Source organism: Gossypium arboreum, chromosome 1, assembly GCF_025698485.1.
Source record: "Gossypium arboreum isolate Shixiya-1 chromosome 1, ASM2569848v2, whole genome shotgun sequence".
NCBI lineage: Eukaryota > Viridiplantae > Streptophyta > Magnoliopsida > Malvales > Malvaceae > Gossypium > Gossypium arboreum.
This window is the reverse complement of record NC_069070.1, coordinates 6,831,971-6,844,149: the sequence shown is the minus strand read 5'-3', so window position 1 is coordinate 6,844,149 and position 12,179 is coordinate 6,831,971. Positions and strand designations below refer to the sequence as shown.

At 32.1% G+C, this 12,179-nt stretch overlaps 1 protein-coding gene and 1 pseudogene across 1 annotated transcript; both read right to left on the bottom strand.

Annotated features, from left to right (window-relative positions):
* Nucleotides 1–7,304: 7,304 nt before the first annotated feature.
* On the bottom strand, nucleotides 7,305–7,799 carry LOC108462742 (uncharacterized). The gene has a single exon (XM_017762655.1). The coding sequence runs from the start codon at nucleotides 7,797–7,799 to the stop codon at nucleotides 7,305–7,307; it is 495 nt and encodes a 164-aa protein (XP_017618144.1).
* Nucleotides 7,800–9,032: 1,233 nt separating this feature from the next.
* LOC108462741 (chitinase 1-like) overlaps nucleotides 9,033–12,179 on the bottom strand; it is a 41,300-nt pseudogene continuing 38,153 nt past the window's right edge.

The window sequence follows — 12,179 nt, the reverse complement described above, 5'->3', positions numbered from 1 at the left end:
TTGTATATCAAATTCATCTATGTCTTGTTTAGTATAGATCAAAGGTTTGATTCTAATTATTTTATTAGGATTCTTTAATTTTATTTCACAATATCTTGGACTTTTTCCCATAATTTTAATGGTTCTTCACTAAAATTATTTGCTAGAATTTTAAACAACCAATGATTTGTTTCTAGTTGTTTAATTTGTTCTTTTCTTATTGGTCTAAATCCTTTATCACATACAAATTTATGGTTTTCTATTAAAGGTATTTCTCTGAAGTTTTTTCTGTTGATAATATTACTAAATTTCTATCTATAGAAAAGCGGTAGATGATGATATATAAAATTATTTCCTAATAATATGTCTCCATGCATTTCAGGAAAACACAATATTTTAGGAATTACAAATCTTACATTATTTATGTAAATTGGTATATTTCTAGCTTTAAATTGGATTATGGTTTCTTTACCATCAATTCCTATAGCTCTGATTGGGTTTTTCATTAATTCCCATTTTTCTACAGGAATGGTTGTGACATCCCTAATTTGACCCTAGTCGGAAAGTGGTTTCGGGACCACTAAACCAAGTCTTATAAGTAATTAAAAGTTATATTCTATGTTTATGATGTTAGTAAATGCATGTGTGAAAGTTGCATGCATTAATTTGATCATTTCTATGTGAATTTATTAAAATGGACTTATATGAAACATTGTTGAAAGGTGATAGGCTAATCTTACAATGGTCTAATAGTACATGCATGCAAAAGAATGGTTTTGCATGTCAATTTACCAAAAAAAAAGGAAGTGGCGGCCATGGTAATGAAGATGGGCAAAAGAAAACATGTCTTAAACATGTTTTGCTAGTGGTGGATGTTAGAAATAATAAAATAAGAGCATGGGTAAAGAAATGAAAAAAATGAGTGTGGATGCTCCCCCCTTGCCGTGTATGAGAGAAACAAAACAAAGAAAGAACGAAAAAAAAAGTTGTTACTCATCCTTTGGTTTTCTTAGCGAATAGAAGAAAGGAAGAAGGGGAAGAGCTTGAGAAAAATCGGCTATGGTGGTTGCTAGACTAAGGTATGTTTGATGATATTCCATGAGATGCATGCATGTTTTAGTTGTTAGTTTAAGTTCTACCTAGCCATGGTTTGAATTTTTACTATTGATGGAGATGATATTCGCCATGGGTGTTGTCTTTTTTTTGGTTGGTGTTTTGATGTTGTGGTGATGAGAGCATGAATAGATGAAGAGTTCGGTAAATTGATATGGGGTAAAAATGGGTCAAATGTTCATGTAAATGGTGTGTGAATTTTAGTATAAAATTCTTGGTATGAGTATTAAAGATGGTACATGAATTGGCCTTAGAAGAAAGTTTAGTATAATATGGTTGTTGTTAAATGAAGTAGAGTCTAACAAGTGAGCTCATATGTGCATTAGTTGCTAGATGGAGAAGAATCGGCTAGCAAGTTGTGTGCTAAGGCGAATATAATTTTGAAAAATCATTGAGTAATGTATGTGTTTGGAATTGATGAATTAAGAGTATGCTTAAATTGTGTTATGAACAATTAGATGTTAAATCGGGGTTGCTAAGCTAGCTATTAAGGTGAAGTGCAATTGTTAGTAATTGAGTACTAGTGTATATATGTGCATTAGCCGAGTTTTGGACTAGAAACAATATGGCGTTTAGTCAATACAAGTAACCATATTGTAGAATGTATTAAGTGCACAACCGCCCCAACATAGACATGTATATTTGGCCACCTAATTAAGCACATAGGTGGTGTCGAATTTGATCTTGCACATTCGGCCATATGGGTGTACACTTGTGATACTATCCTTGATTAGGATAGTTGGCAATAGGGTGATAGCCTAAGGTTGTGAACCGAATAGTTCAAAAGCATGGGGTAGAAGGATAAGAATTTGTCATGTGTATCCTATGAAATGAAATTTTAATGTTTAATACAAATATTTTACAAAGTGGTTGAATAGGTTAATTTAATTGTTTAAGCTCAAGATCCTAAAGGAGAGGCGTCCAACAAGGGAAAACGAAGGTCATCGAGTAGCCGACTTGGAATTTATTTTACCCAACACAAGGTAAGTCATTAAGCATATATTTGGTGTTGATTTAAATGATCATAATATATATGCAAATGTGTTTAAATGAGTTGATGTGTAAATGGAAATGTATGTGTATGGAATGATGCCATTGTTGAATGTATAAAGGCAGCAAAATGCATAAGGTATTGGTCTCGGCACTAAGTGTGCGGGTATAAATGGACACGGTGACAAGATTGGCACTAAGTGTGCGGGTTTAAAATTGTACAGCACTAAGTGTGCGAGTTTGATTATATAGCACTAAGTGTGCGAGCTGAATGTATATAGCACTAAGTGTGCGGATTCACTATATGCTCTTGCATTACAATTGGCACTGAGTGTGCGACATTATCGAGTTAATCCGGACAGCGGATCCGGTAAGTACCTTGAGCTCATGACGAATAGGCAATATGTTCATGCTCGGGGTTGAGCTTGGTAAGCTTTAAATCTATGTGATGATTGCAATTGTATGATTGTGGTGAAAATGAGTTGGTGTGTGAAAATGCCTCAAATATCTTATTGTATAGAATTTGAAATGTGGATGTATGACTTGGTATGAGATTGAACCGAAAGGTCGAGGAATTATGGTATAGTTTCGATATGGATGGAGTACCTAGCCGTTTATTGTTTCATGTTGTGATAACTTTATTAATGGGTGGTTGTCGAATGCTTATGACTTCTCGAGTTATAAACTCACTCGGTGTTTTCTTGTCACCTATTTTAGGTCTCTTGGACTCGTATCGTTTTGCGTGCTCGGAACCGTCGTTGAAGTCATCACACCGGCTGGAAATCTTTGGTATTGTCGTCGTAGTTGAACTAGGAGAACGTTTGGCATGTATAGGCTATTTTGTTTTGTTGAATTGTGGGTTGTAAACTTTAAGCCATGCGAAAATGGCCTATGTGGTCGGTTGAGTGTGATTCTAAAACCTATAGTCACGAGCCTTAGAAACCTTAATTTTGATAAGGTGGCCATAGTTTGTATTATGTATGATGTAATAGTTGGCCATGGAAGAATTATGAAATAGTCATTGTTTGCTTTAGTAACAGATGCTGCCAGCAGCAGTGAGGTGAGATGGAAAAATCACTAAAAATAGTAGAAGTAGAATTAAATAGTGAATAAACTATGAAATTGAACCTTGATGAATCTATTTTCATATGGATGAAACGAAACGACCATATAAGCAGTATACTGAGAGATATTAAAGTTCTCGTGAGACAGGGCCAGAATGGTTTCTGGATCCCCTGTCTCGACTTTGAAAATTTATCATAAATTATCCAAAAGGAATTAGAAGTCGTGCCTTATATGTGCAGATTCCCTTTTGAGTCTAGTTTCATTAGAAACAAACGGAATGAGCATTGAATCTCTGTACGAGAAGATATCCAGGTCGTAATGCGCGAAGGTCAGTGTAGTCGACCCTTGTAACATGGGTGACTTTAACTAATAAACTGTACTAATTGGCTTGACCAAAAATTCTAGAAAAAATTTGTAGATGGAATTATGAGTCTAGTTTCAGGGAAAATTTACGGAACTGGTTTTTGAGTTCTGGAACTCGAGATATGATTTTTAAGGTGACAGGGATGCAGTTTGCCAGCTAGGCTGGAAATGTGAAAAATAGTCTGTGTGACACATGAGAGTTGGTCCTAGAACCCCTCGTGTCCGACTCCGGCGACGGTATCGGGGATGGGGTGTTACAATGGCATTTTCTCTACAACTACTTGTGGTAGCTCCAGTATCTAATAAAGCATGCAAAGAATATGTTTTATAGTCTCTAAATTGAAGTGTAATTTCTATATATGTATAATATTTCCTAGGTTGGAAATTTGAAAATGTAATAATATCATTTTTCCTTATTTTCATTTGTTGAATAATAGTAGTAGATTGTATTTCTTCCATTCTAGTATTTTTAGAATTTCTACTAGGTTCAGTAGGGAAAATAGGTATTTGAACTGTTTTCATACCTATTGGTGTTGTCAAATTTGTACTAATATTATCTTCTTCTTCCTCTATTTGAGAATTAGAAGGTAAAACTAAATTATCATTTGTATTTGTTATAGCATTATTTTTAAAATATAGTCTATCTCCAGATGACATATATTCTATAGTACTTACAGGTTTTGAAGTACTAGTACCACTTATTCTATCAATCATCCAATCTTTTGGTATTGACAGATCTTTTAGATGTAGTAATTTTGGTTGTATCTCTGTAGTAAATTTATTGGGTTCAAATAACTCAATTATTTTATTATTAATTTCTTTAATTTCTACTTCTGGCGTGTTGGTATATTCATTAATAGAAGTCCAACTTATTGCTAGATCTTCGCTAAATTACTTATTTCGAATTTTTTGTGCAATTCTTAAACATAAACACTCTTCTATTAGAGGGTCGTAATAGATATAAAATAGTTTGGTTTAACCTTAAATCCTATTACACCAAGATGTAAATTAGATTGTATTCCTCCAATAAGTGCTTTTATCGGGTTTTCAAATCTTTTATCTAATAAAACCGCTATGATAGGTATATCATGTCCTTTTCTAAATAAAGCTCTAATTGTTATCATAATTATACCTAAATGTATATATCTAACTTGAGGTATTTCTTTTTAATCCTCTTAATTTTTCTTTAGTAAATAATGGAATTTCGTTAATCCTCTTCTAGTATCCTTAGCATTTGTGTTGCCACTAATCTTTTCTATATGTCTTTGACTCCATATTTTAAACTTAGATATTTTATATATTTCTTCTTTAGAAATGTGATTTTTATTTATTTTTCTATCATTTCATCGGAAAAGTCTTTTCTTCTCCAATCAAATTTCTTAATTTTATGTCTTGTTGTTCGACTTAGGAATTTCTTCTAATTGATTTTTAGAACTACTTCCTACATTAAACATAAATATATATTCTTCTTCATCCGAATCGAATCATTTCGATATTAACTCATATAATATTTCTTGAGATTTATTTCCTCTTCATAACAAATTTCTAAATCTTGTTCTTCAATACTTTTAATAATCTTTTTAGCACTTTTTCCTTTATTAGGACAGTTTGGTGATATATGGCCTTCTTCATCACAAATAAAACCTTTACATATCTGTTTTTTTTTTATTTTTTAGAAGTTTTTTCTAACAAATTTTTCTTTTTCTTATTATTACCAGTATATTTTTATTTCTGGTTTCCACCTAATAAATTTATATTTTCTATTTTTCTTTCTATGTTTTTTATAAGTATTAGGACGTGTTGTTTTACATCCAAATTCCCATTCATTTTCTAGAATTTTTGTACAATGACTATAAGTTAATTTATTTTTTACTTGTTTAGCCGCTTTAGTTTGTAGACAATGTAGAGTTATTCTTTCTCTTGCAAAATTAATTCTATTTCCTATAGAATCTATATTTTCTTTTGCTATTCTGACTCTTTACTATGTTTATCTAAATAAGACACATATTTTTTTATACATATCTCATCCCATGGCGGAGGTAATTTATGAAAATATTGATTTTTCCAAAATTCTATATTTTCATTTTTTAATTTTGATATTCATGAAGAAATTTTTAGAAAATTCTTCTAGATATCTAATATCACATAATTTAATTTTGACAAGGTATAACTAGCTATACTATCTTGATCTTTTTATCAAAATAACCACAAAATTATGTTTTTAGAATATTTGTTAATCCTTTTAAAAGATCTTTAGGAGTACCTATTTGATTAATTAGTTGTCCTTTTTGGACTTTACCTACTTCTGATTCTTCCCAACGTCTTAAGAATTGTAAAACATCTCCTTGAAAAGTTCCTACAAAATAATTTAAAAATTTTTCTTTTGACCAAGAACCGTTGTTGTTTACAACTATTGTCATTGACTGTGCCCAATCATCTATGGTTTTTTCATAGTCTGATATTGAAATATTAGTCAAATCTAAATATATTCCACCTTGAGCCACATTTCTTTTATTTAAATCATCTATCCTATGTGGTATAGGTATAGTTTGACTTGGTTGTTGATTAGAAGATTCGCCTGTATATTCAGTTTTAACTTCATTAGTAGCTATATTTTCGGTTTGATTACCAAAAATTCTTGTTGTCTTTTCAACTGTCTCAAAGTCTTTATTTAAAGCTCTCAGATAATCATCTTTTTGAATATCTGATTCTAATTTTCTTTTACCATTAGGATCTGTTTGATCAGTATCCATAGGTTCGGGGACTTCTATATTTTCATCCTCATCTGTTGAAGTATTTTCTTCATCAAATTTATAACTAGTTACATTTAAATCTTCTTGATTATCAGAATTACTAGAACTACTACTTTCTGTAGTATCATAATTTAACATATAATGATAATTAAACGAGTAAATAGATCTTTATGTTTTCATAAAGTTCTTCTATTAATTTTAAGTATTCTATTCTTTCATTTTTATCAGTACTTTTAGTAAATTTGACTTTCCAATGTTCTATTAATTCTTTATAATATTGGAAATTATATTTTTGTTGAGTAATATTTTTCTTCTCTCTTTTTCGAATTTTTATTTCTATTAATAGTAGAAGATGACTCTTACGAAGAAGTTTCTTCTTCTTCATCGATAAAGTTAAAATTATATTACTATTACCATAATATAATGGACCTAAATCTATATCGATTTCATATTATTATTATTATTAACCCGATCTAATTTATTATTGACTTGATAAAATTTCTTTAGATTTGTTGTTCAAATCTAATTCTTTAATATCTCCCATGTAATTTACTTTTCTTCTATATTCTTGACTTTATTATATATTTTATTATAATATATAGAGGTTATATCCATTAAACTATTAAATCCTTTACTAAGGGCCGAAATATTATTTTCTTATTTAGAATCTATATGCATAATATGATTGCAGGTTTTATCTTTATATAAACAATCTGTCTCTTCCATGTTACTTATCTTTGGTACCTAAAACCGTCTGTTATATTATTTTGTCTTAACACACAAAGGCCTATCGTCTCTCACCTAGACTTAAAAAGGCAAAAGTTAGACAAAATAATAGATATATGGGTTTCAAGATAAATAACCACGAAATTAATTGGATTGTAAATTAAAGATAAGAACTTACAATAAGTATTATGATATGAATTCCTCCAAGAACCGTAACTCCAAGGGCCTCTGATACCAATTACAAAACTATGTTTGAGTGCGGAAGATGGATATTTTATTAAAAGAAAAGGAAAGATTTTTACAAGGAAAGGTTGTTTACAGAGAGAATACTGAAACTATCCTTGCCTCACTAAACTGTTCTCCAAGCAATCTTATGCTATTTACCACAGCCATAATCCTATCTGAATACTGTTTTATAGTTTTTTCCTCTTTCATCTTCAAGTTCTCGAACTCCCTTCTCAGATTCAACAACAGCTGCTGTTTTATCCTCTCAGTACCTTGGAACTCCTCCTTGAGCTTGTCACAGGCTTGCTTTAGAGTCTCACAAGCCATAATCCTTGTGAAGATCATATCTGACACACTATTTTGGATGCAAGACATGGCCTTGTGTCTCTTAGTTTTTTCATCAGAGTGTTGTCTGATTTGAGCCACTGTTGGGTTGGCTCTTAGAGGTGCTGGTTCAACATTTGAGTTGATAACCTTCCATAGGCCGAATGCCTGTAGGTAGGTCTTCATTTTAACCACCCATATGTGATAGCCTTCTCCATTGAACACTGGTGGTGCAGCTGGTGAGAAGCCTGATGTAGCCATTGTTTTGAAGGTTGAAATATGACAGGTCCACTAAGAAATGAGTTCTGGTACCAATTGTTGGTGTTTTGGGACACTTTATCCGGAGGAAGTATGAAGCTTAGTCTGGAACTTAAGCAACAATGTAATAAATCAGGATGAAGAATGAAGAAAACTTGAAGTTAAAGTCTGGTGATTTCGAGCTTGAAAAATAGAATAGAATTGAAAGCAAAGAAAAGAGAGAGTATTTTGGATGAAATTATAATGAATTTTCATTACTTGAATGAAGGCTAAAAGCCAATACATATACCAGACACAAGCTGGTCAAAAATGAACAAATTTCACCTAAACAAACACCTACTTCCACCAAGCAACGTTGAAACTTGTAAAACATTATTTGTACACAAAGATAAATTGATTTATCAGTCCATCAGTACCTAATTACATCAAAAACAATGTCAACTTAGTTCAAATCTGACTAAATTAAAAGAAAATATTTAAGGTAACTAAACAGAATGAAATACGATAGCAGTAATGTACTTCAGCATCTGCATACATACTTCATGTGCTGAAGGTATGGCTTGATTTGCTTCTCTATACTTCATCCGCATAACTTGTGCTACATAGTCAGCTCATTGTTGCTTCATGTGTTGTATGCATACTTCATCCGGTAATAATATAGCAGCTTGATCTTCCAGCTTGATCTTCAACACTTCATCCACATGACTTGTGTTGCTTGGTCTGCTCCTTGGTTACTTCTTATGCTATATGCAAGCCAACTCCAACAAATATATAGGGAGAGAGAGAGAGAGAGAGAGAGAGAGAGAGAGAGAGAATTGATACACGTTGAATACGGTGGTCCAGCAGCTGATATGGTTTTTATAATGCCGGCATAAGAAGAAATTAGTTTGTTTATTCACTGGATACCTAATGGCATTTTGAGACGTCGCTATTGGAATTGAAGAAGGAGCATGAGAAGATGATGACGATCCACTATTTTGACCATTTTGATCATTCATTGTTTGAGCTGAATATAATAAGCTTCTTGGGATAGAAGGGAATGGAATTGCAAGGGAAATGGGAATGAATGCTTCCACTGCTTTTATATATCGTTTTATACAAAGAAAATGAAAGCAGCTACATACATAGTTTCTTATTCAGCTATAACTTTCAATACTAAAAGGGATCGCACGGCAAAGTGCCAGCTAAAACCATATATAAAAATAATATATTTTATGATTAAAAACTGAGTTCAAGTTATTCAATTATGCGAAAAACGTTTCTCTTAGAGTCATCTGCAGACCAAACAAATATGCCATGGAGTTTGTTCTCACTCTTGAGCCTAGTGCAGGTGGTAAAGAATCAGTTTTCCGGTGTCAAGCCACTGCTCCCATTGCTCATAAAGCTGGCTAAAACCTTACCATCATTATAGTTAGAGCTTTGGGTGTTGAAGTAATTGATGAATTGAGAGACCGTTGTTCCTTGATCATAGGTATCAAACTGAAAGTTGGCATAGTCTTTGAGGTCACCATAGCTTTTCCACAAAGCCTTGTAATGGTTTTGAACATCATCAAATGGAGCTATGGAAGCAAAAGAGATGACTCCATTATTCTTGAGGATTTTTATAAGTTTCCCAATGTACCCAGAAAAAGTGTCAATGATAGCATTGAAGTGTTCATAGTCAATATCAATCCCATCCAAGTTGTACTTAGGGGTGAAGCCAGAATAAATTTTTAGGGGGTCGAATGAAATTTTAATTTTTTTATAGTCTATATATTTATAATTTTTAAAGGATTAAATCAAATTTTTATAATTTTAGGGGGGCCAAAGTACAATTTTACCTTTACTAATTTAAAATTTTAAAAAAAATTCAAGGGCCTAAATATAAATTTTTCATTTTAGGGGGGACAGGGCCACTGCCCCCTATATCCGCCTCTGGTTGTACTCTTTTGATGATGTTGTGAGTGAAGAAACCGCATTGGAAACCCAAGTTGTATATCTACTTATTAGCGACTATTTTATTAAACAAATTTGTTTGTTAAAATACAAATATACAAAGACGAAAATACTACACTAAGTACATTAAATCCAACAGAATCAATGTAGAATTTTCTTTTTTATAGAATTTGATATTCTGGAAACAATTTAATTTTAGGCATTAAACACTAACACATCTTGTCATGGCACAAAGCTCTTTTTCTTAAACATGACATTATGACATAGTTTGCTTTTCTCTTTTTTATAGTTTGACATTTTAATATGCTAGAAATATGAATTTCTCCAATTCAAGCAATTAGAACAACCTAATGTCTCTAGTCAAATTGGTGTCAAGATTCAAACTTCTTAATTGCTTAGTATACTTTTCTAACTTTATTAACAAATGATAGTTATTTCCATAAATAGTACAATATAAAGACATCCCCAACGAAGCTTTATAAGTTGCTCGATAAGCCTACAATGCATCATCTAGCCGAACTGACAGATCTTTCCAAGATGGGTTCACTATTTTCTCCAAGATTTGCTTAATCTCATGGTTTGAAACCTCTACTTGACCACTGGCTTGGGATGATAAGTAGTTTCAATTTAATGCTTAATATTGTACTTTGATAAACCATTTTCTAATTGTATACTGTAGAAATGCAAACCTTCATCACTTATGAGCACTCCAATAGTCTCAAATCTTAAGAAAATGTTCTTATGCAAAAAATATTTATCTATCTTAGTATCATTCATTAGCAAGGCTATTACTTCTACACATTTGAAAACATAATCCACTACCAACAAAATATACTGATTTTTGAATGAATTCAAGAATGGCCCCATGAAGCCTATCCTCCATACATTAAAAAAAAATTTCAACTTCCAAAATCCCTTTTTGAGGCATCTCATCACATTTAGAAATGTTTCTCGTTCGTTCACAACTGTTACATATTCTTGCAAAATAATAAGCATCCTAAGTCATGGTTGGCCAATAAAACACTAATTGCAAAATCTTTTAAGTAGTCTTTTTTCCTCCAAAATGTCCCCATAAGGTGAAACATGATATCCAACCAATATAACATCAATTTACTCCCCAACCACACACTATCAAATGAGTTGCTCTACAAAATATTGGAAGGCATATAGTTGTTCCCAAATATAATATCTCCATTCATGCATAATCCTTTTCTTTTATTGACTTGAAGCATTTTCAAGAAAAAAACATCTTATACTAAGTAATTAACGATATTTGCGTACCAAGGCATTGATGGTTTTTCAGCATTCACTTGAAAACATTCTACCCAGACTATCTATTCATCAACAAAAGTTTCATTGATAGCCTAGTGATCTACCAAATTTTGATATGTCAAATTAGGTTCCTCATTACACTTTACGAATTTGTTTTCGAGAAATTTCTATGTTTTCTATTGTGTTTTATTTAGTTTTTGTTCTTCACCTTAATAAAATGAAATAATGTGTTTTATACTCTTTTTGATACCCTAATTGGCCAAATGTACCATTTGAAACCTAACGATCGATTAAGTGTTGTAGGGAGTCACCGGAGGCCTGAATGTGAGTAAAAACATCACCTAGAAATGGGGTATTATGACATCAAAGCTTGGAAGTCGTGGTACCCCTGACAATGCTGAATTGAAGAGGATCGAGACCCTTCACAATGATATTGAAATATCCAATGCCCAAAAGAACCCCCATTTCAATATTTTCATGAGTATTTCGATACCCAAGCCTGGTTCTTGTGATATTGCTACTTGACGTGGAGAAAAATGACTACGAGGGTGGCTTTTGTCTAGCACCAACACTAATCAAAATACAACATCCAGGGGCATTTTGCTTGTTAAAACTTGGGTTTTAATTAGCTTTAAAAAGCCAAAAGTTGGTTGAAGAAATGAGTTTGTAGTTTAGGTTAGAAATCTCCTTAGTTTTAAGGTTTCTTTCATCCTTTAGTTTAGATTTAAGTATAGCTTAGGCTTTACCTTTCTTGCATATTTTCTTGTTCTTCTTAGTATTAATGGTAGTTAGTTAGTTTGGTTATTACTATAGCTAAGTTTATTTACATATTTAATACTTTAAGCTTGGTTGTAATTGATCTATCATAATACGATGTAGCAAATTAAACTAATTTTTCGCACTTGAGGAGTTTGAATACAAGCATTTTCATTACGTTTTAGTTAAGTTTTCATAGTTTAATTTAAATTCAATAAAAAGTGTATTTTGAGTCTTTTATTGACCGTAGGGGCCGAATGAGGCTTAAAGGTGAGCTAAGGTACATAGTGTTCAGGAGACTATTCGAGGGCGTATAAACTCAATACTGGTCATTGTGTTGCAACATGAGAAGTTCAATGTCACAACATAGGGAATAGAACGCAGGAATCTTGAAACTACTTTAGGTGTCGTGACATACCC

What these genes read in the sequence shown, in the direction of transcription:
- LOC108462742 (XM_017762655.1), bottom strand. Translation starts at nt 7,799, where the DNA reads ATGGCTACATCAGGCTTCTCACCAGCTGCACCACCAGTGTTCAATGGA.